This window comes from Gallus gallus, chromosome 12 (assembly GCF_016699485.2).
Source record: "Gallus gallus isolate bGalGal1 chromosome 12, bGalGal1.mat.broiler.GRCg7b, whole genome shotgun sequence".
NCBI lineage: Eukaryota > Metazoa > Chordata > Aves > Galliformes > Phasianidae > Gallus > Gallus gallus.
In genome coordinates, this window is record NC_052543.1 from 6,595,738 (window position 1) to 6,622,101 (window position 26,364).

At 44.3% G+C, this 26,364-nt stretch overlaps 1 protein-coding gene across 3 annotated transcripts in view; it reads right to left on the minus strand.

Annotated features, from left to right (window-relative positions):
- The window catches only part of FAM120C (family with sequence similarity 120C), a 51,227-nt gene extending 26,742 nt beyond the window's left edge, over positions 1–24,485 (minus strand). For 2 of the 3 annotated variants that reach the window (XM_015293434.4, XM_414325.8), the window contains exons 1-9: positions 23,725–24,485; positions 19,511–19,757; positions 14,613–14,695; positions 6,753–6,881; positions 6,183–6,279; positions 5,005–5,105; positions 4,438–4,721; positions 3,015–3,102; positions 7–231 (exon numbers count right to left, since the gene is read on the minus strand). In XM_015293434.4, coding sequence (XP_015148920.2) covers positions 7–231; positions 3,015–3,102; positions 4,438–4,721; positions 5,005–5,105; positions 6,183–6,279; positions 6,753–6,881; positions 14,613–14,695; positions 19,511–19,757; positions 23,725–24,198 — 1,728 coding nt within the window. In that variant the 5' untranslated portion in view covers positions 24,199–24,485. The remainder of the gene's footprint in view (positions 1–6; positions 232–3,014; positions 3,103–4,437; positions 4,722–5,004; positions 5,106–6,182; positions 6,280–6,752; positions 6,882–14,612; positions 14,696–19,510; positions 19,758–23,724) is intronic. The other variant, XM_015293433.4, reaches the window with a different exon arrangement.
- Positions 24,486–26,364: the final 1,879 nt, after the last annotated feature.

The window sequence follows — 26,364 nt, forward strand, 5'->3', positions numbered from 1 at the left end:
TCGTACCTTGGTTAGGACATGAAAGATGTAGGGATACATTAACCCCTTCTTGTGCCTGTGTTCTGCCACTCTTAATACTTCAGGTGCTACTGGAGGTAATGGAGGGGTAGTAATATCCATGTGGTTTCTGGTGGGCATTGACAACAGGCATGGGATTTGTGGATTACTGGTTTGATTCCCTTTGACATCGGCTGCCTGACTTCCTGAAGAAGCACTAGAGGAACCTTCTGCCTATAACAGAACACACAACAGCAGGTGCTTTTTAATGCGTACAGAAGATCAGCCAAGAGAAATAGCAGATTTTCTTCTTCATCCACAGCGAAAACAGTGAAGACTCACATCACGTTCTAGCAACGTGCAGAATACACTACACAACCATGACCATAAGATTTTCACAGAATATAGGCTATTAGCCCTCGTCTGCTTGCAGAAGACAATTACTAAAAAAATATGTATTACCCACCAGTGAATAAACCTTTTGTAAGCATTTGCGTTACAGTTCTCACAGATACTATTGGAAAAAAACCAAAAACAAACAAAAAACAAAAAACCAAAGGGACTTCATTCCTAAAAATCCTTGTCTTCAGAACTGAAAGCTGCTTTTAGCTTCAGAAAAGAGTTCCTACTAGTTTCATGTCTGTAAGCTATGATAATAGTTTAGAAATTACTTTTGAGACTGCCGTTCATTGCATGCATGCGATGATACATTATGCATGACTATTTTCATAATTTGCACGTAAAATGTTACACTTTATAAATCCTACAGAAAGTAACAGAATGGAAGGAGTCCTAAACAAGCTAAGCTTGTTCACCAGGCACTGATGGAAAATACCAACCTGTGTAAAACAAGAAAAATCTCTTCTTCTGACAACCTTCTAAAAGGTGAATTTAGTTAAATTAGGCTTTAACAAAATGCCAAAGGGGAAACAGTATTTTACGAGTACGGTTAAGCACCCAACAAAAGAGGATGCTACTATACGATTATACTTTGGAGTTGGTAGACCAGACTTCTAACTTATGAAAGTGATAATATAGAGAATAAATGGTTAAAGCCTGTGGTACAGAACCATTTACACAATGTAATGCTTTCACAAACAGAGATTATTGTAGCTCTTTTATATTATCACGGCTCTTTTATTATCTTCATCAGTTTAAAGATGTTGTTCCTGTCTTCTACTACTCCAACAATTAAAATGCAGTGTGACACTGAAACATGAAGTTTACAGGACTGGCCATTACTGAGGGACATGGAGGGAGAGACACAACAAAATTCCAAACCATACCAACGTTCTCCCCATTCTCATGACCCAAGTTCTTCCTGAATCTGCTACAGTGATCTTCAAACACTTAAAATGAGGAACTACCACAGCTGAAAGTATTTTTTTAGTGCTATACATCCACCCAAATGAGAAGAGCATGCCTTTGTCATGTCTAATCCCTACGTGAGACCACTACAAAGCGAGAATTTTGACATGCAAGTCACAGCAAAAGGAGTGTCAAGACTGGTGCTGTCTGATCTATGCTGAGTTTTCAGTGCTTCAAATTACCCCAGAAACTCATACAGCTCATCACAAAGTGGAAAATTGCAGGAAATATTTCTTTTTCTAATCATTCTGTATATACACTTCTTCAAGAAATAAGTTAAGATGTACTCATAATTCTTCCCGTTGTGCTCAAGAGATGGAACTGCCTTCTGCTACTGAGGGCTGAAGAAGTGGATTGATATTCAAGAAAAGCATGTAAGTAAAACAAATTAAATTGGTTGCACTCAAGTTGGACTGCATGCATACATCTCCTGGAAAGTTGAATCACTGCTTACACAGCCCTAATTCTGCATGTACAAAGAGGCAGGCAGCCGTGCCCTGCAGCACGTCCCACCCAGCCGTCACCCAGCTGGGGGAGCAGTGCCCCGCCGGCCGCCCCCCATCTCCGCTCTGCAGGGCAGCACAGCGCACGCAGGGCCGCAGCTGGGGCGCGCCGGGCTCTGTGCATGGCCATGGTACAGACAAGAAAGGAATGCAATAGGTCACATTAGCATTTGCATATGGTGACTAATCCACAGGCAGATACAGCTATCATGCGGGGCGTAGTCTGCAAAAATAATAACCACCAATGGATGAAATCATCAGCTTGATATTTTAAGCACAATGCCAAAGTTTACTGGAATTTCTATACCAAAGGTACAGGGAAAATGTTCTGCTCTTCTACAGCACAAGTAACTTAGGATTGCTTTCTTTTTTGCTTTCTTTCGATGCTTTTTGTTGTTGTTGGGTTTTTTTTGTGCTAGAGCACAGCTCCATCACAAAAATGCAGAAGTATCACATCCAAATGATTAGAACATTCTAAGAACGGCTCAGAGTCATGAAACAGATCATCACACTTTTAATTTGACAATGATTTTGTATCTTGAAGAAATTAAATCAGATAATGTTAACTCTTTAATGATGGCTTAATCATCCCACCTTTACTTAGCAGTACACTGTAGCTGGTCCCATGGAGCTACCTCAATACATATTATGTGAAAGTCTTACCAAGCACTTGTGAAGGACTTCCATTCTTCAGCTGACCTTTAATACACCTATAACAGTCCATAGCAAAAGCTAAAATAGTGTGTTAGAGCTGTTCTCACTATACTGCAGCTTACATGACACGGACCCTGTACATGTGGATACTGTCTCACTTATAATGCTATACTCCTTAGTAAACATGCAAGGATGAGGCTGTTAGCTAAGGGGTTCATAGATTTGTTTCTACTTTATATTTAGTATTTTCCAAAACAGCATACTTAAGTATTATATATAAGCAAATACATTATGTTTATGCTAACAACATTCCTTGGAAAATTTCTTCCTGAATTTTAAAGCTACTGTTTTGTAATTCACAAGAACAAGTAAAAACTCACATTAAGTCTCACAGATCAATTTTGAAACTTCTACTCAGCAGCTTACTACAAAACTTAAAACACAAAGCAATACACTGTAATGTTTAGAAGTTCATTGTTCCAAAGGAATTACCTTTGTTTGGTCTCCCAGGTCTCCACGTGTTTGACTTTCTGACTGGGTTCCTGTTTTTTCCCAGCCTATTTTGTTCCCACTGACATGGCTGAAGGATAGCATAAAGAAAAACACAGAGTTAAAGTACCATTTAAGATGCAATAAATCCTGGGTTGCTGTTAATTTAACTGTTAACCAGAGAGGACTTTAAGGTATGCTATGTATTAGAAATGTCAATTCGTAGATATCTAAGTGTCTTCAAGATTCCTACTTTTATTCATTTACACTGTCAATACTTGGACTGCATTTCAAAGTAACAGCAGATCCTTTACGATGAGTACATGATGGTTGTGCAGGCAAAATTCTTGATTGATCTTGAAATATCTGTCACCATGCCAGGTAATTTCCCTCGATCAGAAGACTGCAAACAGTGGTAATGCCTAGACTTCCATTTCCAAATTAATTCAAAATGTATTCCATAAAAATGTACTATAAAAAACACTGAAAAATACTTCATATATGTGTAAAGTGGGTCATTTTCCAGTTCTGCACTACAGAACACGTGATAATGTATTTAAAGTTGACAGACTGCATCAGAAAAACCAAGTCCAAACCACAATGCGTAATCGCAGATCTGTTCAGAATTCAGTATCAAGTAGAAGCATATTTATACTATGACACACAAGCTTTCAGAGGCAATCACAGACCTGCTAAAGCCACAGGTTTTGATTCTCACATTGTAAGCCACTACACCCAGCAAGACAAAAGGTAAACACAAACTGCCTCTGTTCACGTTTCCTTTTTGTAGGTCAGTAAGCAGTAATTACAAGGAAGTCTGCACAACTTTATTGCCAAGGACAGACATACGATCTAGTGCAAGTCTTAAAACACTTCTGCGGTAAACAAAGCACATTAGTAGAAGAGAACAAAACCAATTTCACTGCAGCACTGTTATATACATGGCCTGTCAGTGAGAGCTCTTAGGTCATAGCGTTAAATCTTGGCCTTGTGACACTCACACCAAGTTTCTCTGCAAAACCACACTACACCAAAATATCTGAAGCGCAAACACTACAAATTCAGTAAAGTTGCAGACAGTTTTTAGTTACTGAAGTTTTAATGAATTGTACTGTGAGGTAGTATTTCTTTTACACAAAGAAAAGAACAGGAAGGTTTTATGACATTTACCAAAATCTCACCGCTTCCTTCTTTCAATAAAACATAAGACCAGAAGTGGAAAAAAACGGAACGTTATTTGGTTTTGGATTTCTGCTCATTAAAGAACGAGGTGACAAGGGTGAACCATGGATAGATTCACAGTCACAGCGACCTAACGCTGTTTTCTGAAAGTCTACCACATCGTTAATAAGCAGATTTTGTTACTTTCAGCACACTGAATGATTTTGAAAATAAGAGTAGGAAAACATCCTTGTGGAAAACTTACTTCACTGCACCTCCATTGCCTTCATCGTTGTCGGAGGAGGATGATGTAGAAGAGGCAGGAAAATAGGTTGAATCCACATGATTAGGGCTCCCACTCTGAGCTGGATTTATTGGAGAAGATCGTTCATACAATGGTGTATGTTTTCCTTCATGAGGAATGTTACTGTAGTTGTTCTGCTCAGAAAGATTTTTTCCACCTGTTTCCAAGGTGATGGCTGGCTCAGAGAGACTGTATGGGTATGGACCCTGACCTTGGGCACCACCCTGATTGGACATCTGCTGGGCCTAAAATACAGCAATATTTCTTAAATACAGGTAACTATAAGGATCCTCTAAAAAAACAAGCATACTATTTATCAAATTACATTTTCCAAACGTGCACATGAAATCTCAGCCATCTCAGGCATCCACATAACCTGTCGCACCACAGTCCATGGCTTCTTTATAGCTCCAGGTTGCAAATGAACACGCAGGCTAAAAAAGTTACACGTAACCTTTCCCAACTAGATTTTAATTCAATGAGCATGACAGATTTCTCTCAAGGAGAAGGGCAGAGGGATACACTTACCACAGGTTTTGCTTGTAGTGAGGTCTGTGGAATGTTAAGCATCTGAGAAGGAACATATGGTGGCACTATCCCAGGCATTCCAAACTGATTTGGTCTGGCTGCTGCATTGCAAATGGGGAGGAGAAATAACAAACAGGGGAAAAAGAAAACCACTCATGAAAACGCTCACTATTTATTTGACATAATTTCTACCACTTTTTTTTTTCCTTTTGCTTTCATGGTTTATTTTTTCTTGTTCTGTTAGCAGTTCTCTGCTATGCCTTAAGTGAGTTTCATTCATTTTTTAACACATAATAGAAATATTCTGTAGCTTGTGAGGTCTGTTTTACTTGCCTCATGTTCTCTCAACTGTTTTCCTCTCTCACTACTGTACAATAATTTTATTCGACCTGGAAACCAAAGGAAGCTTCAAAGAAAAAAAGCCCAAGAGATGTGATAAAGCAAGCAGCCGGCAAAAAACAGCATCACAAATATATGTAACACTGGCACATTCTATCACTTGAATACTGGATCTAGCATAGCCTTAATACACTTTTCATTACCATTTACATAACTTTTTAAATGCTAAAAAAGAAAAAAAAGTACAGAACATACCAGTACAGAAACAAAGTCTTTGAAAAATTCCAGCCCAAATTACATTTTAATGTTAAGGATGAGGTATATGTGCTAAATGTTATGGTCACAAGGTTAGTTTGTGAACCTTGGAACAATCTGAGATGGGTATCAGTTAGTGTCTATAGCTTAAGCACATGTGTTACAACATCAGAAAAAATCTGAGGCTAGGAAAGAGTTTCTAAAAAACATCAGGTAAGTCCAGTGAGGAGCATGAAATACATTTTGTGGAAAAGAAATAGAAATTATCTTCATGACTGGAAGTAGACACCAGTTTTCACTCATTTCCAGCACTACATTCTGATGCTACCTAATGCTTAAAACTGACTCAGCAATAGCTAAGAGGAAGTAAGTTCAGGTTGTTACTCTTTCTGGTACAAGAGCACAACCTCTGCAAAGACTCTGTGAAAACTTTTTTTATAACACCGTATTCAAACAGTAATGAATATTGCCTGAGTGTATGTTTTTCTAAGACCCTACCAATAATCTAGGGTTATTATAATAATAATTTAGGGTTACGTCAGGTTTTAGTTAAAGTGAGAAGTTTTATTTTCTTAATTACTTACCTATGTAATGTGGTGGATGAAATGGCATAGGTTTATTAGTTGCTGAGTAATAAGCAACTGCTCTCTTAAATCGAGTAACTTTGTCATCTGTTCTAGACTAAAATAAATAAATACAAAAAGAAATATCTATCAGGATCAGATCCAGGCATGACATCTACAGGTAAGCACAGCACTGCAGAGTAGTCAACTACAGTCAACTATATGTGATATATCACATACAGTATTAATGCCTATGGAGCCACGGAGACTCGCCATCACAAAAAATACTATGTCAGCCCCTGTAAGGATAAAGCTTGAAAAACACTACATATCTTCACGTACACAAAGCCAGACTACAAAACCTCTTTGGTTATCAAGAACTAAACTTCAAAGCGCACGACTAAGTGTAATAGTTTTGCCTTTCAAAAAAGCAGACAGTTACATTAGGGTACCTACGACACTGCATACAACAACAGATTCCTATATCACCTGATTCAAGACCCTATTTTTACTGAATGCAATTGTGCAACACAAATATAGGGCACAATTGTTTAAAACAAACAAACAAATAATATTTTCTTCATACTTTACCTGTGAGTGCTGAAAAACGTCTTTTGCTATGGCATCCAAATCAGTGGTGTCCTGAATATTACGGACGTAGTCAGCTACAGCTTTGATCACTACGTCACAAGGTGGTAAAACTAACTGGTGAGCACGTACCTATGAAAACAAACATGTTGATATGAGATAACAGGGTAGCCCAAGATCCTTCCGTTACACAGTAAAGAATTAACCCAACTGTTTATTGAAAATATATTCAACAAAGTCTACGTTGACAGATTTAGGATCTAAATATTTTGGGGGTTTGCACCTTGCTTTCAAAACTTCAAGTTAAACAATGACTCATGTATTTCACATCTACGGTACATATGTAGGTATCTACATGTGTGTAAGAAAAACCTCACCTCTATATAAATATTTGCTGCTTAAGTACCTGGTCCAACAACAGACAAGGTCAACAATGCTAATTATTATAGTGCTTTCCAGTTGGACATTTCCTCTAAAATAAAACGATTTAATATGAATATATGTATTTGATATATAGAGAATTAAAATAATTAGTGTTCAGATACGTCTGACATCCTATACTGACTATTCTGAGTGCACAAGAAACATGCAAGTAAAAGTGTGCTAAAAATTTCCCTCAAGCTTATGACTGAGTCTCTCCAGATCATACATTTTTGTCTACAGAACCCAGAGTACAGTCTACTCAAGATCTTAAGAAAATAATGAATTCCCATTGATTCACTGGTCACTGACTCAGGCCACGGGTTTGAGAAGATAAGAATCGCTCTGGATGTTACAGCACAAGAACTCTGTTTGTAGTAAGAAGAAAGAGCTGGAAGAACTTTGTGGGATGACTTCCAAAGCCTCTGCAGCTCCCACAGTTCAGCAGCTGACAACTGCAGATGGCTCCGCTGCTGTGCCAGAAAGTTTTAGACTCAGATCTTCGGCCTGAACCCTTCCAGTGTTTGCATGGAGAAAGGAAGGAAACCGGATAGCCCTGGAAACCCTGGCCTTCCATCTCAACTCTGTCAATAGGCTCCTCTATATCTAGCGTGCTGAAAATAATCTGAGGATTATTCAGCGTATGATTATGGGAATTACCTCTCTTATATGCACCAGAGGAAGTTCAGGCCAAGCAACCACCACAGCCCACTGTGAAGTTAAAAGCTGCGAGCTGTGCTGGAGCTGGGTCTCAAGAGCCGCTCGCTGCAGGCAGGTCGCTGCCTTCCCGCTGCTCTGCACAAAGTGGGCAGAAGAAAGGCCTCGTCTCTAACTGCGTGCCCTACATTTCAGGGAATGCCTAAGGAGCTTGTTAAAATGTCTGTCCGGAACCTCGTGCAATTCTGGAGCACTCTATCAGTAGCACTATGGGCAGCTAGGTTTATAACTTTTATCTGTCCACTTCAAATATATTGGCGATTCAAGATTTGAGAGGTCACAATTACTGCTTAAGAGTTCTAGTTTTTAGGTACAAGAAAATGTGAGAAATCCTTATGTTTGTGTTCTACAGAGGTACCACACTTAACTAAAAATACTGCAATTCAGCCTTGTCAGAAATGTTTATGCAAAATTCCAATTAACACTTCACAAGGTTTAACTTTGCAACTTGAAATCCACAACACAAACCCCCTTTTATTACATATGCAGTCTACCTCATTACTTTCTCTCCTCTGCCTGTATTTGATCATCTATTATGCACTCTCTTACACTGCTTTAATATTTAGACCATGGAAATTTTGCTCAAATTCCCATTCATATCAATTTCCCTCCCCTCACGTCTACTTTCTAGAAGTGTCAAGATACTCATTCTGTATCTGGGCACCCTCTGCCTGGGATGAGCCCCACATTTTATCAGTCTGAATAAAGAACAGTCTGATTTAGTTTAGGCAGTGGCACAGCAGTTTTTTGTATTATTGTTTTTATTTTTGCAGACAGTAGATTTAAATCTCCAGTAGCATGCAATCCGAATGTACAGAATAATCCCAAACATAGATCACGTTCACACATAAGCTTACAGGCACAAATATTGATTGATAAGGGAATTTTGCTCCCATTTGCAAGCAGAAGAGTTTCTCCTCTCACTGGTAATCTAAGCTGTTTTAGGAACACCTACCATTTTATTTGTACACGTAACAATTACACATCTCTAAAGCAGCTGAATCATAACATGGCTGTGTCACGTTAGATGTGCTCTCTGCAGAGCACCTTGGAGAAATCCCACGTTACTGCCTAAGTGTTCCTGCAATGTCTGCTTCAAAATTCAAAGGGTGAAGAGAATAAGCAGTACCATCAGGTTTAAGTCATTTCATTACAGTAATATCTTTAAAACATTAAACTGCATCAAGAGAAGACACTGCGACATTCAGCTCAGACTGAGCAAGTCCAAAGCTCAAGTGAGATGAATTAAGGGCTTACTACGTGTACCACAGCTGCTCTTAAACCAACAGCCTGAGGACCTCAGTGGGGCATACTCTTAACTCCTGATGTGAGATCTTCTTAAAGTACAGATTTACAGCATTACAGATTTTGAGATATTTCAGACAGCCGGTTTTTCTTTTTCTCTGTTTTAGAAGATACCTGGCCATAAGTGGAAACACCTTCAACATGAAATGTACTGTGAGCTCCACAGAAGCCAAAACAGAAAAGTGGAGAAATGAGACCAACTTTCCTGTTATTAAGAAGATTTCTATTCATTTTAGAACTTAGCAGCAATCCAAAATTTCAATTTTGCACTGGATCAGAAATGAGTTTCTAATCATGCACGAATCAAAATACATGGTAAATCTTCAGCATTTTTTAGGAATGGGGAAATAAGAGCAGTAAAATTCACAGAAAACCTGCCAATTATTCAAGCTTGCTGTTAGCTGCACTTAAAGAATTTCAGAACAAAATCAGAATCATGCTTCACCAATCTTTTGTTAGAAGAGGTTTCTTCATAGAAGCTATTTTTTTCCTTATCATCTACAGAAGAGTTTCATACAAACAACATGAAAAATGAATTTTGAAAAGGCAAACATAGAGGTAGATTGTATTTTCTAACCTCATTCCCTCAACATGTGTGACATCTGAGAAATGCATTTGCTTAGTTCTAAAAAGACTCATTTCATGAAGGACCGCTGACAAGAATCACAAGCAACCTACTAATGCACTTTGGCAGGATTAAGTTGGGAGAGGAAATTAATTCTACAAAGGTATTTGTCAAAATGAGAGGCTGAGAGCAACATTACAAGCCTTGAAGCTAAAAGATAACACTTAAAAAAAAAAGCCTTGGTTTTGACAAAATCAACTTGCAAAACTGCTTTAGCAGAAGGAAAAAGGCTCACATATGTGAAACTCCACTGGATTATTAGGATACTGCAGGAAGCACTTAAGCTACGCTTGGAAGACCTCCCCTGTTCAGGGACAATGAGAGTTGCCACCATCTCCTGGCCACAAAGCCTTTAAAGGCTAATCAATACTAGTACCAGCATTCACCGTTGTGCCTGCTGGAAACAGATAATCAGTTTACTTTTATTTTCAAACCACTGAAAAAAAGAGACTTTGACTGTTTAGTTATGGTGAGGTGACACACAGGAAACGTTTTTTACATTGGTGTGAGAAAAGGCTGAAGACCTGAGGAATACAGGTTATCTGGATTTTGTTATTTTTGCATAGTTATTTCTACTGAGATTCCATCCAGTTTGCATCTTGTCTCGGCCTGTGAAAGTTAAATACAAGGGAAGAGCGCAAGCATAAACTCAAGGGATGACACAGGCACATAGAGTATAAGAGGATCTGCATGACACTCCTAAACAGCAGCACGAACTTGAGGCCTGAGCTGCCATCCAGGAAGACCTAGACAAGCGAGTGGAACAGGCCACCAGGAACCTTAAGCAATTCAACAAGTACAAAAGCAAGCATTGCACCTGGTCACTATGCAGGCTGGAGCTGTGCCATGGAAGCCTGAGGCAAGCCAAAGGTGAGCTAGCAGGGCAAAGAGCAGAGGCCAGCTGGTGCCAGGCCAGCATCCCAAGACTACAGCTAGCTGACCGGTCTTGGGATGGTTGCTGCTCCTTGGAGCTCATTATATCACCTCCCTAACAGTGCATTCAGCTTTGGGCTCCCAGCATGAGAGGTCAAGAAAGCTGAGCAAGCTCAGCTGAAAGCCATAAAGACTGTGAAGGAGTTGGAGAGCTTGGTCTGTGAGAAGAGGCCGAGGGACTGAGGCTTATTCAGCCTGGTAGAGACAAAGCTTTGGGGATACCTTGGAACAGCCTTGCAATACCCACTAAAAGGTTATCAAAAGCACAAAGCCAGACTATGCATAGTTGTGCACTGCAGAAGGACAACAGATAAAAGGCACAGACAGACACAAGATGGGTCCAGCTTGTGTGCCAGGAAAAACATTCTTCCCATGGGGATTGTCAAGCCGTGGAACAGGCTGCCCAGACAAGTTGTGCAATCTCCAACCGCAGAGGTTTTCAAGGCAAGTCTAGGTAAAGCACTGAGCAACCTGTTCTGACCTCAAGTTGACCATGTTTAGAACAGGAGTTTGGACTGGATGACCTCTCAAGGCCCTTTCCAGCCTGAATCACCACTGTGATGACCCTTCACGTTCAGCATGAGAACTTTAAGCATATTTTAGGAGTAGCATCTGATCTGTAGCACATCAAGCACCTACTTAGCTTACTAGTCTCCCTCTGGCAGACATCCTCGGAAGTCAATGGAGAAAGACAAGAACCTGGAGCAATTCACAGAAGCAGCCTAACCTGCATATTTCTGGGTTGCCTTCTGGAAGCATCTCTTTTTGTTCCTCTACTGAGCAGCCAAGGAGATGAGACAGATAATTTTGCTGGGTAAAAATAGATTTGATAAATTGTATGATGGGCATATCAAGGGCTTGCCAAAGAGTTCAGCAAATCTATCCTTTCAAATCCATCCTAACAGGAAGATTAACCACCACAAATGAAGACATCCTTCTCATGTACTTTCACTGCATATTCTTCTCTTTCCAGAAAGGGAAGTTTGCTAAGGCTTGTTTCTAAGATTACCTTTCCCTTGTATATATACCGTTTGCATTTATTTGACGCTATGTTCTCCCAGATCAACACCAACTCATTCTAGAGATAAGAACTGTCCCTCATAATTCAGTCCTGATGCAAAAATACATTGCCTTTGAAGCTCCATCCTGTAGCAAGCTTTCCAGAATGGAAAGCAAATTTTTTTTTCTAGATCTCTCAAAAATAAATCCTGAAGCACACAAATAAAACACAGTACAGCGCCAGCTTCCAGACCAGGTCTAGCAGCCAAGCTCTTGCTCAGGAATTCTAACAACTTTCCTCGTTTCAATTTCAAGTAATCTCATTTAAATCTGTTGATAGAATTTCACTCTTGCTGCTGTCGGCGCCTTATGACAGGCAGGTACAGATGCTGTCGTGACAGTTAGGTTCACTGCCACTCTTTGCCAGACGAGCCAATTTTCTACCAGTGAAGACTGGTAATTTTATTCTACGTCATACTTGGTGAGCTAGCAAAGCTGCTCTTCTAGGAAGAGTAACCATCCCGTCTCATCATAAAGGTTTGAGAAGGAATGAAGAAAATAAATTGTACGTTATTATCTGTCATAGATCTCATTGACAAGCAACTGATCAACCACTGGGAACTGCAACTGTTAGCGCTGATGCTCAAGATTATACTTAGATGTAAAAGATTAAAATATTTATGCAGCAGTAAGATTTTTAAATACTGAATGAGCTGAATGAGCTGTGGAATAAGAGCCCTGGGTTTGGAAAATTCTTAACAGAAACTCTGAATAGAGGCAAAAAAGCAAAACTTGATCATATAGACCCTAATTCCCACCCCTTTCTAACTTCTAAGATAGCTTGTGATTTTTTAACTGTACTGAAATTACTTCTTGCTCTGTAACTTATGGCTGACATAAACATGCCTCAGGTTTTATTAAACGTCCATAAAATTTAGAAGCAGTGTTGTTTTCTGCACATCTGCAATTAACAAAAGCTATCTCTACAGAGACAGATGTAATGACATCATTGAGATATCATAAGAAATAAAATTGAGTGAGGAGCTACTGAAGCAAGTTATGATTTCAAACCATGAGGTATAGCTGAAACTGAAGCTAAAAACCCAAGTTGTTCCATGACCACTAACTAATGGAAGACTGGTTTCCTGTAGACTGGTGCCCTTCCTGCCTTAGCCCAGCTTCTTTGACTCTTTTGACAAGGTTATCAGTCAGGAGACAGTAATGCCGCAGCTAGTTTGGGGCTATGCATTTAATAACTGACCAGCCAGCTGCTTTGAAATGAAGCAATGTGTTGAAGCTTTTTCCCTCAGTAAGGGCAATAATTTGGGTCTTTTTCATCAATAATAGTGTATCAGCTTTCACAGAGCTCACAACAGCCAGATGGGAACTGCTTTCAAATCTGATTATCATTGGTCAAGAGATTAAACAAAGGGAGGACTGCCTAAATCAGCCCAATGATCTCTAAGGAAACAAATTTCATTTCCTTAGGATGTCAGGTAAAAAACTCAATTGGTGCTTTCACTGAAAATGTAAATGCAAAAGCAAAGATGACAAAGTCCAATTTGCATTCTACTAGAGTAACTCAGTAAGCATTTAGAAGGCTTTTCAAAAGATCTCTGCAATCATACCCCAGACTTTCTACAATATACATTTAGTCAGTCTGAAACTCAGGAAGTAGCCTACACATCTAAAAGTTTTATCTAGCACCTTGAGAGAAGTCCTACATTTTACCCATCCCAGTCAAAAACAAAAATACAGGCACAACCTTACATTCTTTCATTTCTTCACCTCAAATATCAGAAGGTTGTGGCAAACATGCATGTTTGTATTGTTCTATGATTACAACGTGCTGACACTTACCTTCCTAAAATCAGGAGCAGTAGCAAAAAAGCAGATGAGTGTAACATCAAATTGGCACAGCTGTTTGCTAAGCAACGCATGTGAAAGCCATAAAAATTCTGCTGAAAATCTTGAATCTGTTTTTAAGTTCTACCTTGAGCAAAATAAGTTTAATTTTTTCAGTGCTGAAGGAACAGGAGTGTGAAGAAAAAAAGGCTTATAGAATTTACAATAAGCAAATTCATTTGCTATATAGAACACCTTAGGAGAAAAAGATATGTCTGTTATGGAAGAGGGAAAGAAGGATCACTATTACTCCATTCTCCAGTGTGTCCACATTTCCTCTTATAGCTTCTTGGCAGATGCACAAAGCAAGTTTGATGAAGCAGCAGAACAGACACACTGTAAACTAAGAGCATCAGACAAGCTACTTGCCTCAGAAAAAAAAATAAAAAACCTACTGAAGACAGACCACACTGATTTTCTTGCACAACCAACACTGGTGTATTTCCACTTTAATTTAACAGGTACAGGTAACCGACAATTACACACAAACTCGGATTAGTAGAATATAATTTAGTAGAAAGATCCCCTGCTAATTATGTCAGACGGTTGAATAACATGAGTAAAAAGTTCTCTAAAAAAATAATAAATAAATAGAGAGAAGCTACATGTCAAAGTGAAACCACATGGTGAATCTATTGGGAGTAAGGCTCACGTATCTGAAGGGCACTGAGGGAGATCACAAAGGCTAAGTTTAGCCTGGTAAGGCTAATCACCCCAGGTATCATCTGCAGTCAACAGAGAGGAACACCAGAGGATGACTGAGAATAAGAGCTTTGCATAGCTGCTGTGACTCAAAAATCTGCATGAGCCATGCAGGCTAACCTGAGCCTTTCTGAATAAGCCTCCTCTTGGTCTTTACTGTACTAGCAAAACACTTAAAGTATTAATCTACTACACTGCTCTGATTAACTGTCATGCCTGATTTTAGCTTAATTGCTAGCAGTTACATAAAACTGTACCTTAAGTGAAGCTAGTGGATGTTCTGGACCAAGTAAACTCCAATGAAATGAAGCCAAATCTTCATCAGGTAGAATATGATTACCTAGAAAAAAAAAAAAAAAAACACGGAGCTTTATTTCAGAAATACACCTTAAAATATTACACACTGACTCTACATGCAGCAAAACACATCTGCAATCAGTGATCAGTTCCCAGTAAATATGTTTACCAATGAGAGATTAAACCTGCAGGTATCTTTCTGTTACTCAGGAAAAGCCTCACTAGTATTGCCATTCTCACAAAACACACTTCCCTCTGTCTAAGGAGCACTGTTCAGGAAACCCAGGTCACTTAGAGAAGCAACAGATCCAATGACAACACATGGCATCAACCTCATCTGGCACGTCTTATTAGAGGATCCTAAAAGGCTTTTGTAATTGGGGTGCGGTGGTGCACAAACACACTCAGCTGCTCTCCAACAAGTCAGAAAGCCCATCCCAGCACATGTTGTTAGCAATGCACATCAGAGCTGCTGCTCCATGACACAGCAGGCACATTTATCTAGCCATCGGGAACACCAGCAGCTCCACTGACACTTAGCAGGTTCCCAGCTCCTGAAGATTCTTTTACTGACCTACCAAGTCAGACAAAAGCCTGGGCTGATGGCATCAAAGTGGTTAGGAACTTCCTTAGTTGCTCCAGTGAGCAAAGATGACAGCTCTAACTACCAAACTGCTCACACCACATGGAACACGACTTAAAAGATTGTTTTGTTTTATAGAGCACATTATGTTCATTAAAAAAATCTTAGAAGGACACACTTTGAACATGTGAATTAATTGAAGGCTAACTAATCATCCTGTGACAGAGTTCAGTGTCTGTGACTCCAAACTTCATAAAGAACAAGACAGAACGTGTTGTTACACTTTCAGTAGAAAACTTACAAATATCCCCAATGCTTGGTTTTGATAAAGCAGCAGATGAGCAGTGAACGTGTGATTTTCATTGCTGTCAGTACACTTGCAGGTGGGATGGTTTGGGGTTTTTTTTCCTGCATTTCAGTTCGGACAGCATCTCAAGCTCTCACTTAACTCAAACGATGCAACAGCGCTAAATTAACCACAACACTTTTCTTACTATTTTGCCTGGAAAATATCTGACTTTGCTTTTAATGCTCCGGAACACATGAAAATTAAGGAAGTTGTCCACTGCCTGGTGGCTAGAGGATATCTTCCAGAGAGGGAAGTCTTGTCCAATCAGTACTTCACCTCTTCCTGAGGTCTCCACCAGGAAGACATTCTCATCTTCATTCATTAGGAGCTAAACTTGAAACTCACCTCAGTGAGATTCAACAGGTTTGTCTACAACAGCCACATTGCTACTAATCTAATCAAGGTAGGATTAGACAGCCATCATCATGCAGGTCTTAGAAAAATCAATTGTAGCCAGACCATTACACATTTTTGTACTAACTAATGGCAGCTCCCGCAGATTCTAAGATTATCTTAAAATAGTCAGAGCTTCTCTCCCTTCTACCAAAACTTCAATCCTGTTTGGTCTCCATCTGTCATTTCAGTTAATTCCATCCTCTCAAACACACTTATTTGACAGTCTGACCGTTTGATCAATTCTCACAATGTGCAGGGTTTTGGAATTCAGTATGCTGAAGCGCAGCAGTACCTTCCATGCTCAGGTCACAGGTGATGCTGTACTTACCTTAAGTGGTTCTAAAATTTTACTGAGAAACAGAACGAGCCTACATACCCAGACACATGTTACAAAGTACTGCCACAGTGGGAAAGAGATCAACGTTACATAAGCAACCTCTATTTCTTGACCTGGCTGAACAACCTCAACATATATCGATTTTTCCCATTTTAATGGCTTATTATAGTGTATGCCTTAGGTTGTTTTATTTTTTTGTCTGTTTTTTTTTTTTAAAGCAATTAGAAACTAATTAAAGCCACCGCCCTCTTTAAAGAGTTCACTGATGTACACCCCTAAACCTCACACTGTGTTTGTTTTTCTTTATCACTCCCCCTCACCTTTGTTTTTTTTTTTTTTTTAAGCAATTCTCAGGTACCTGAATCAAAAATCACAAAAGAACCAAAGTCAACTCCCTGTTTACATCAACAGGGATTAGGACAGAACTCTCTGTAAATACATTCTCAGCAGGCACATTATCCTGGTCACATTATAACTAGGCCTGACAAGGATGCTCTTATATTATGAAGTCAAAACTGTAAAACCCATTTTGAATGAGAAGTTGTAGGAAGGAAAAACTTATCAGAACTAACAAACAAACCTTTCCTTTTAATATCCGCCTGGTTGGCACATTCACAAAAACATTTAGCTGGATACTCACATACAGAGATGGTATCCAGAAATGTAACTCAATCCCAAAGAATTTGCTATGAAGAATATTTTCTTTTACTGCCCGTTTAGGTGTATTTCACATGCCCCTCCTACTGCTGATGTTTGGCAAAATCCTTCAAGACTTTTCATCTCCCCCATACCCCAAGATCCACCCTTGAATTTAATGACAAGAAAGTGATTTGCAGATCTGAAGCTGAATACCGATAGAGCTTTTCTGACAGTTCTGTCCATCACTGTATAATTTTAAGTGTTAAAGCAGCAGCTTCGCCATTATTTCACAGTACATTAATTTATTCCAAACTACACGCACCAGCAGTAGTTTGTTTCACTGCGCCCAGAACTGAAGAGCATAAACCTTCCCACGTAATCAAGTGCTCCGTTGTACTTACCCATTGTGCTTTTCTTCATTCTACTTACAACATTCAAAAGGCACCCAAAGAGGCCATAGGAACAAAGGCAGAATAGACACTCAAGCCCTCAGATTATACATATAAAAAAAACAATAGATCTGAATAAGCTAGCCTGCTTAACATGGTGCACTACGCACAATTATGTGCAAATATGCATTCAATATTTCATTAAAAAACTAAGTTACTTTATTTCTAAGGATGTCGAAGTTGAGAAACGTTGCTGGTACTCCAGATCGAACAGTATCTGTTTGTTGTAAGCTCACACAAACTTTGTTTACATCACGGAATACCTAGCTTTCATAACATTCACCAATATACCAAATTACTCATCACAGTAAGAACTCTGAATATCTTCTGGTCTAGCTTTGTCTTCCAACAACGTTGTTCTGTTTTGCTTACTCATACTGAACGCACACACGAAGAAATACACAAAGCTCAACTTCTATCTGTACTGCTTTCTGAACCTCTGTACTGATTTGGAAAAGAAAAAGCAACAAAATGTCTCTCCTAATGATCTGAAATGACCCCAGGGTTTTTTTTTCCTCTTACAAGCAAATAAAAACATTTTGCCATGTAAGACATCGAGAGAAAATATTCAGAAGCTTCTTCCAGAAAATCTCAAAACCTTCCAAAAGAAAAAGTACTAGCATATTTTTTGCACAACATTTAATGTAATGTGGTTCCACTGGCCAAGCAACTGTAAGGCTCTCACAAGTTAAAACAACATCACTAACACATACTTCACATTAATTCTACAAAGCGTATCTGCAACTGTGAAACTGCTTTTCCAACAGTAATTCTTACTCACTGAATTGGCATTCAACGACTTATTTATAGAATCCAAAACAAAGCCCAGCAATAGTAGTGTGCAGTGTAATTTATGCAGCTTTTGTTTTAAGCTGCAGCTCAGCCAATCATCTGCCACTCTTCCCCACTGCCAGGAAAGCAGGTAACCGCTCTCAACAGGAAAATCACACCAACAAAACCCGGCTCCAGCTAGTCAAACACCTGTAGCTTTCTGCTCTGAGACACTCTGCTTCTTTCCCTCCTATACAGAAGGTATCTGCCTGCACTAGAAACAATTTCATATTAAAGACTATTAAAATGTCATTATGCTAAAGCAGTATCATGTAAGTCTCTCTCATCCGCAGCTTTCAAATAAGACTTATGTTTATGTCACACACCCACACCAAAATACAAAGTCAGTGAGAAAACAAAATGAAAATCCAGTTTGCTCAATTTCTCTGTTCAATTCGACACGATCAGCAACATGGCTACTCTGTGCTTATTAACACAAAGTCAGAATACTCTCACAAATAAATCTTACTCGTTGGAGTGAACTCTATCAGCCATTAATTCATTAATTCCTCCATCCTGAGACAGTCTAACCAACAGCTATGCCATAGCACTGCAATGGGAATACAGCGTGTTAAAACCATCTCATTTCAGCAGAGATGTGAAACTCGAGTTAGTCTGATCTATGGTCCTTAAAAATCCTGCACTGCTTAGCCTTAGAAGCAGGAGGGCTAAGGAACTATCGGAGCAAAGCTGGTGGAGCAGAGAGAGGCTGATCATTCAGACTTTCTGTGGCGATCTACTGAATTTTACTGCATTTCTGATGCAGCTGTCATATTCGTTCAGTGTTCATCTGGAGGGGGAGAAGTCCCTGCAGTGCAAAAATCTGCACTTCAAATACATTATTTTGAAGATATAAAAGTACACTTTTCCAGTCTGAAAACTGTGTTATTAAAATCAGACCTCGTGTGCGATGTCAGATCAGAACCAGCAGAACCACCAAGTGTCCTGAATTCCCCTCCCCACCCCCAACACTGCCAACATTTTGGCAAGGCAGAGCTTTGCAGAATTCTTACTTCCTACTCCTGTTTCCAGACAGCCACAGTCTGCATCACTCACAGGTGGCTACAAATCTGGCATCTGCCACACCTCATTAAAAACTAAAAAATAAATAAAATAAATGGCATCCTACCTCAGGAGCAGCCAGAATGACTACAACACAGGGATGGTTCTGCCGAGATGCTTTGTCAAATCACACACACGCTTTAAAATGTTTAATAGGAACTGAAACCGTAAGTCTGACTGGTAGCATCAAGTTCCTTTGCTACTTCACTTACCTAAAAGAGCAGCAAAAATAGGAAAGCGATTTGGATTCAGGTCCAGTTGCTTGGCAACTTCATGCATTAGGTATTGGCTTGTTGTGAGACTTTTCCCATTACGGCTCAGTTTTAGGGCATGGGCACTGAAATAGTACGGGATGTTGCACAATGCATAATCGGAGTCATATGCAACCAAACCATGGAAACCTTTTTCTCTGCAGAAAGCAATTACTTCTTGATGATGATCCTCGATGCTCTGTGCAACCTGTAGTGGAAGACAGAGTAATTAGCAACAGTGCGAAATGGCAGCACTGATTCAGCACATGTATTACGATATATTGCGTCTTTCTGAAACCACAAACGTGTGTTTGAAACACCTGCAGAATATTTACAGTAATTAGAAAATCCGATGACACGGCACATACGGACAGGCTGCAAGGAGTGCTCGGGAGCACAACGCCAAGTGCTGCAGGCCTACACACTGGAGTGCGTTATGCCTTGCTCAGCCCATCTGAAGTAACTGTTTATTAACAGGAACACTCAAGCTCTAAACACATTACTGCAGCAAAGCCTGTGTTAGCTCCTGGGAAGCAGCCCTCTGGCTGCGGCTACTCAGCAGTTCCAAGCCAAAGTGTCCCACAACAGCACCCCCACCACAAGATCACTTATCAAGTTTTATGGCCCTGTTGTAACAGTAACAAACTATCTCAAGGCAGTAGGTGTAATTTTCTTAAACTTCCCAACACCCAAGTGCTCTGGGAAGCCCAACTGCATCCTCTTTCCACCTCCAGATCCCCCTAAGACCATTCAATGCCTTCACCATCTACACAAACGGCATCCAGCAGTTCAGAAATCTTGCATGAGCTGTGTGCTGGCCCAACCCAGCCTCACCAGGCACTTCTCTGTAACAAGGTACACAACAAGCTGTACCAGAACAGCAAAGCACAAACTGTGAGCTGAAGCCACTGCATCCACTGTAATGGTGGTGCCAGTGCCAGAGCTGCTGCTTGCTTGCAGCCACAGCCTAGCCCCAGCCAGCAGCTCACCCCAACAGTGAGCCCCACGTGACCACCCTTTGCCTGCTGCTGCCCTGAAGGCACTTCCTAACCCAGCACTGACCACAGCCTTGCACACAAGCTGCTCACGCTGTGCTTCTCCCGTGCAGCCTCTCCCTTTCAGCAAAGTCCCCGGCACCCAAAGGCAGCGCCCTGCACGGAGCTGCACCCATTGCCAGGGGAAGCGCATGGAGCTCTACTCCCAGTGTTAATTTCCTTCTTGGAGTGCTAAGAAAATATGACTTCTTTGGAAACATGCTTATGCCACAGTGGTTCTCAAAGTTAATTGTGTTTGTGAGGAAGAGTAGAGTGTTCGTTCTCCCTGTGAGCTCCCTGTTCCCTGCACACCACACATGGTGCCACACACACAGCAGGAACAGCCGTAAGTGCCACAGCAACAGCTTCCAGGTGTCAGGTATATACTGCGACCAGCTCAGACAAGGCTTCTCACCAAAAATGTGGGTCTTGGTATGTTTTAAATTAGGGCATTCCCTGGTGTTTTTGTTTTGTTTGTTGGTGGCTTTTTTTTATTTTATTTTAAGGGTAGATCAATTTAAATTATATACGAGTATTTAAACCAACCATCTCTGAGTGCACACCAAGCAAGTTTCTGCTACGACCTCCGGCAGCGCTGTGAGGCAGGCTGCGGGCAGCACACATAGAGGAAGCCTGCTCGGATCTGCTTCCTCCTTCCATGCTCCCCCACCCCCTCCCGCGCTCTGACACAGCGCTCCCAGCCCGGAGCCCTTTATGTAACACCACAACTCGCGCTCCAGTCACTGGGCGGCTGCGAGGAGGAGAGCTGTGTGTCCCAGAACAGACGAGCTGCAGCACAGAGCTTGTGCAGGGCACGAGCCGGGGCTGACAGCTCCCAGTGCAGGGAACCAGAGGGTGCAGCTGCAGCCAGGCAGCCACACATGTCTGAGATGGCATAGGGTGGGAATCAGAGTGGGTTTTGAGACCAAATCTCATGCAAACAGAGATGCTGGGCCAGAGGGAGAATTGTGTGAGCAGCAGACACGTGTGTGTTCCGACACTGAGAGCAAAGTCTCACCAAAGGAGGGAAGGTGTTAACATCTGCGGTGATGAAATGTTTAAGTTTTCGCAAACGTACTTCATGTTAAAAAGCTCCTTTTAGGAATTACTGCCCCTCCCTCAAGCAGACAAACATCAGGTCACGGGACAGCCAGGAGCCCATAGGATACGTGTTGTAGCTGGGAGGAACCTGTTATTTTTGCATCCTGCTGAAACCATCTGCGAGCGATTTGTAATTGTTCTGGATGGAATACGCTCCTTTCTCGCTCCTCTCTAATTACCAAATTAGATTAAGCCCACAGCCAGTCCCTAGGTCTGTACAGACGCCTTCCACTCAAGGCTCAAATGTTTCCTGCAAGTATGAAAATGAGTTCTGTATTTAAAGTAAATCAGTGCTCTCAAATTCAACTGCTCGAAGTAAACAGTGAGAAAACACTGGAACTGGCAATGGAATTGCTGTCTGCCTCGTGCACGTGTAAATAAAGTCACTCATACGTGCAAACAATCACACGTGTGAGCAATGTTTGCTGCGTGCCCACCAGGGGGGCTGCTGGGAAAGGAGTGGGGGGAGAATGGGAAAGATCCACGCAATAAAGCCGACTTATAAAGAGATTAAACTGTGTAAGAGAAGAAAAACAGAACAACAATATGAGTCAAGCACAACAGTACTGAACAGACAATATTATGTATGCTTGCCACCATAACCATGAAATACACCACCTACCCTGGACGTCAACCAACACAAGCAGCTTCCCGACAGCTGCACAGAGGCATCAAACAGAGCACACCATCCCCTGCGCACCGCCAGCACAGCACAGCACAGCACAGCACGGACCTCGGTGCTGCCTCACTGCCAGCAGCAGGGAACGGCCCCACGCGGCTGGCTGCGCCTCGTGCTGTGCTCACCTCACACAACCACCACCCTCCACCCAGCAAAACTGAACTCCCTTCCATCTTTATATGAGGATTATACGAGGGGCCCAGCACGACACATCCTAAAACTGTTTGTGGAGATTAGGAACAAGGCCTATTACCGCAAAACGGCAAAGCAGCTAATGCTGCCACTAAGCCTGAGAGCAAACACGGTGCTACAGGTGACACCGCTGCCAAGAGCGGCACTTGAGCAGAAAGGAACCGGTGTGTAACACCGCCTGTGTCAGAGCAGCACTGAGTCCAACGTACCCAAACATCCAGTTCCTATCACACTTAGAACAGTGGTTTCCTACTGCACGCTATTTACTGTAATACTGCAGTAACGTTTATATTTTTAGTGTGGATTTTATGTTACCCGTACGCCACTTTCACTAAGGATCTCTGCATCTCCCTAACAAGCCGAGATTGATGGTGTATCCACAACCAGAGCGGGGCTACCGCCCTCGCTGCACGGAGTCTGTAACTTTGTGCTCGGCGAACGCGACTATTTCCCCGCTACAAGAAAACGCGTGGGCCAGGGGCCGCTTCCACCGCGCCTCAAATCCTCAGCAGCGCTCCTACAGCCACCGACGTTAGCTACGGCCGCGGCCCGACGAGGAAACGAGGCACGGCCGCGGCCTCCGGGCCGAGCGGGGCTTCCCCGGGGCAGGGCCGCACCCCGCCGCCGGGCCGCCCTTCCGCCCCCGGGCCCGCGCCGACCCGAGGCGCTCAGCGCTCCGCTCCGGGCCCGGAGGAGCGCCGCGGCACCGCCCGCCGCAAGTTGGAGCGCGCCGGCCCGGCCGGGACTTGTTGCAGAGCCGCGCGCCGCCGCCGCTCCGAGCGCGGCCGTTTCTTTCCCTCCCAACTCCTGGCGGGCAGCGGCGCCGGGCCGAGGAGGGACATTTTGCGCGCGCGGAGTCCGGCCCCGAAAGAACATGGTGGCCCGGGGCCTCGCGGCTCCGCTCGGGGCCCGGCCGGGGAGCGGCCCCGCGGCGCTCGCTCAGCGGTACGAGCGGCGGATCCCCGCCGGATCGAGGCCGCCCCCGCGGGCCGACATCTTGCGGCGGGGGCCGCGCGGTGCCCGGCGCCGGGCAGGGGTAGGAGCAGGGCAGGCCCCGCTGCCATCTTAGCGCGGCCCCGCAGCCCGCCCCGCCCGGCCCGGCACGGCCCCGCTCGGGGGGGCGCCCGCGAGCGGCCGGCCGGGGGGCTCGGAGCGGGCCCGGGGCTCACCTTGATGTGGAAGCGGATGAGGGCCAGGCGGATGCAGTGCGCCATGCAGACGGGCGGCAGGAACCAGACCTTGGGCGGCGGGGTGCCCTTGTTCTGGACGTGGCTGACGATCTGCTGCGCCGTCTGGCGCTCGTTGCCCTGGCGCTTCACCCACTCGTGCAGCCGGGCCTTCTCCAGGGCGCCGTTGAAAAAGACGAAGAGCTCGATGTTGCCGTTGAAGCAGGCCTTGGCCAGGGCCGCCAGGTAGCCCAGCATGTGGTTCCACTGCCCGCCGCTCACCCAGTCCGTGTAGAACCCGCCGTAGAGCCGGTGCAGGCAGTTGTCGGCGTCGATGAGGAGGCGCAGCGGGGTCTGCGGGGGCCGCTGCCGCCCCCCCCCCACCAGGCTGCCCCGCGCCAGCTTCTGCAGCTCGACGGGCACCACGGCGCTGGGGCAGTGCTTCTCGATGTAGTCCTGGAAGCCCTGCACTCCCATGGTGAGCACCGGGCGGCGGCGGCGGCGGCGGGCGGGCGAGCGGAGGCCCCGCGGCGGCGGCGGAGGCGGCTGTGGCGGCGGTGGCGGCGCGGTCCGGGCTCGGGCCGGGAGTTGCGGGCGGGCGGTGGGAGCGGCGGGGCCGGGCGGGCGCGCTGGAGGCTGCGGGCGGCCGTTCAGCGGGGGGTCGTATGGATCAGGGGGGGGCTCATGGCTGCCGAGGCCGCCATGTGCTGCTCTCACAGAGCCATGGCTCGGGGATCCGGGCTGCTGCCGCTGCGGCTCCGACTGCCGGGGGGAGGGGGAGCGGCACAGCGCAGGAAGCCAACCCGCCGCCGCCGCCGCCTGCAGCAGGGAGAGCGGAACGGGCGGGACTTGGCGGCGGCCGCCGCTGCCACTCACCGCGCGGGGCGCGCGCTCCGGAGCCGGGTGGGAAGGAGGGAGGGGGAGCGCGCCCCCAACGCCGCCGCCCGGTGTCCGCCGCCGCCCTCACGGCCCCGCGCGCTGCCCTGCCCTGCCCTGCGGCCCCGGCGCGGCGCGGCCCGCGCAGCCCGCCCGCCGCGGCTGTTGCATAACCCAAGCATGCGCGGGAGCGCGGGGCCGCGGGCGGAAGCGGGTGGCGGGGAAGGGGAGGGGGCTGCGCGGGGGCGGAGGATCGGGGCGGGCGGCGGGAGCCGGTGCGGTGCGGTACGGCGCGGCGCGGTGCCCCGGTCCGCTCCGGCTGGCGCCATCGTGGCCGGCGGACTCCGCGCCTCGGGGCGGAGCGGGCACGGATCCGGGCGGCCGCTTGCCTCGGGCCGGGCGGGGCAGCGCTGCCGCCGCCACCTGTTGCCCGCGGCTCGGGCTGCCCGCCGTCACGGGGCCAGGCAACCGCCGGGCTCTCTGCCGGCCCCGCTGCTCTGAGCGCCGGAGCCCTGCGCAGCCGCCGCTCCCTCTGGCGGAGCCGCGCGGGCCCTCGTGGCCGCTATTGGGCAGCGCTAATTGCGGCCCATCCTCGCCTCACGCGCAGCCCGGCAGTTACTGCCGCCCGCACGGCCTGCCCGGCCTCGGGGTGTGTGAGTCGGGTGCAGCTGCGTGGAATCGTTTGCAAAAGGCACAGCGCTGTGCCTCGGCAGTTGCGTGCTTGAAGGAATAACGCAGTGCCCGAGCAGGCTGTGCTGGGTGTCAGGAACACATGGAGCTGTGTGTGTGTGTTGTTCCTTCACACCGATAGTTTATCAGTCAAAAAAAAACCCACAACAAAACGTTATGAGACTTCATTCAGGCTGGATTGGCACCTAAAGTGAATGCCCCCAACTGAGAGCAGCTATACTGACAGGGCTGCAGAAGCAGTCAATGAGAAATACATGTCTTCCTAGAAATCCGTTTTTGTAATGCTCTGACTGTGGTTCCCTAAGCAAATAATCACATGGACTCGTTTTCCATAGCAGTCATCACATTTACAATAGCGTCTAAAGAATAAAGCACAGAGCATTCTAAAAAGCATACAAAATATGGCAGCACTGCTAATGTGAGGACGGAAGATGTAGAAGAAAGGACTTAACCATTCTAACTACCTCCAGATTGCCCAAAACTTGGTCAAAAGAGCAAGTGCTGCCATGCAGGAGGTGCGCAGACAGCAGCTGCTCAGACATGCCTGCACATAACCAGGTGTGAAGTGCAAGGTGTGATCACAGGCAGCCCAAGGACAGCGATGTACTCCTTCAATACACTATTCGGGATCAAATCTTTAACCATATCCCACTCTTTAAAACAGGCATTCAAGAGACGCTTTTTTCCTTCTTCTGGCCATACAGAGGATAGCCCATCGTCAGATGATTCTTAAGAAACGAGCGGTTGCTGATTGAAGGACAAATTGACATCTGAGTACTTATTTCACAGGATGTTTAGGTTCGGTACTCTTAGGAATAAGTCACATAGAAATAAAACATTTCTTCAGTTTACTTTGGTGTTTATTTTTTGTTTGTTCTGTAAAAAGGAAAACTCTTGTTCTGTAAAAAGGAAAACTAATCCAAAGCACCTGAACTGTTAGCTTTGTGATGCTTCCCATGGAGATAGGAGGGCACAGCGTTACTGAGTGCTGCAGGCTCACTGTGTGCAACTGGATGCAACCCTCCCTCCTTGGGACAAAAGAGAAGAGAGGGGTAAAGCAGGAGGGGAACACAGTGC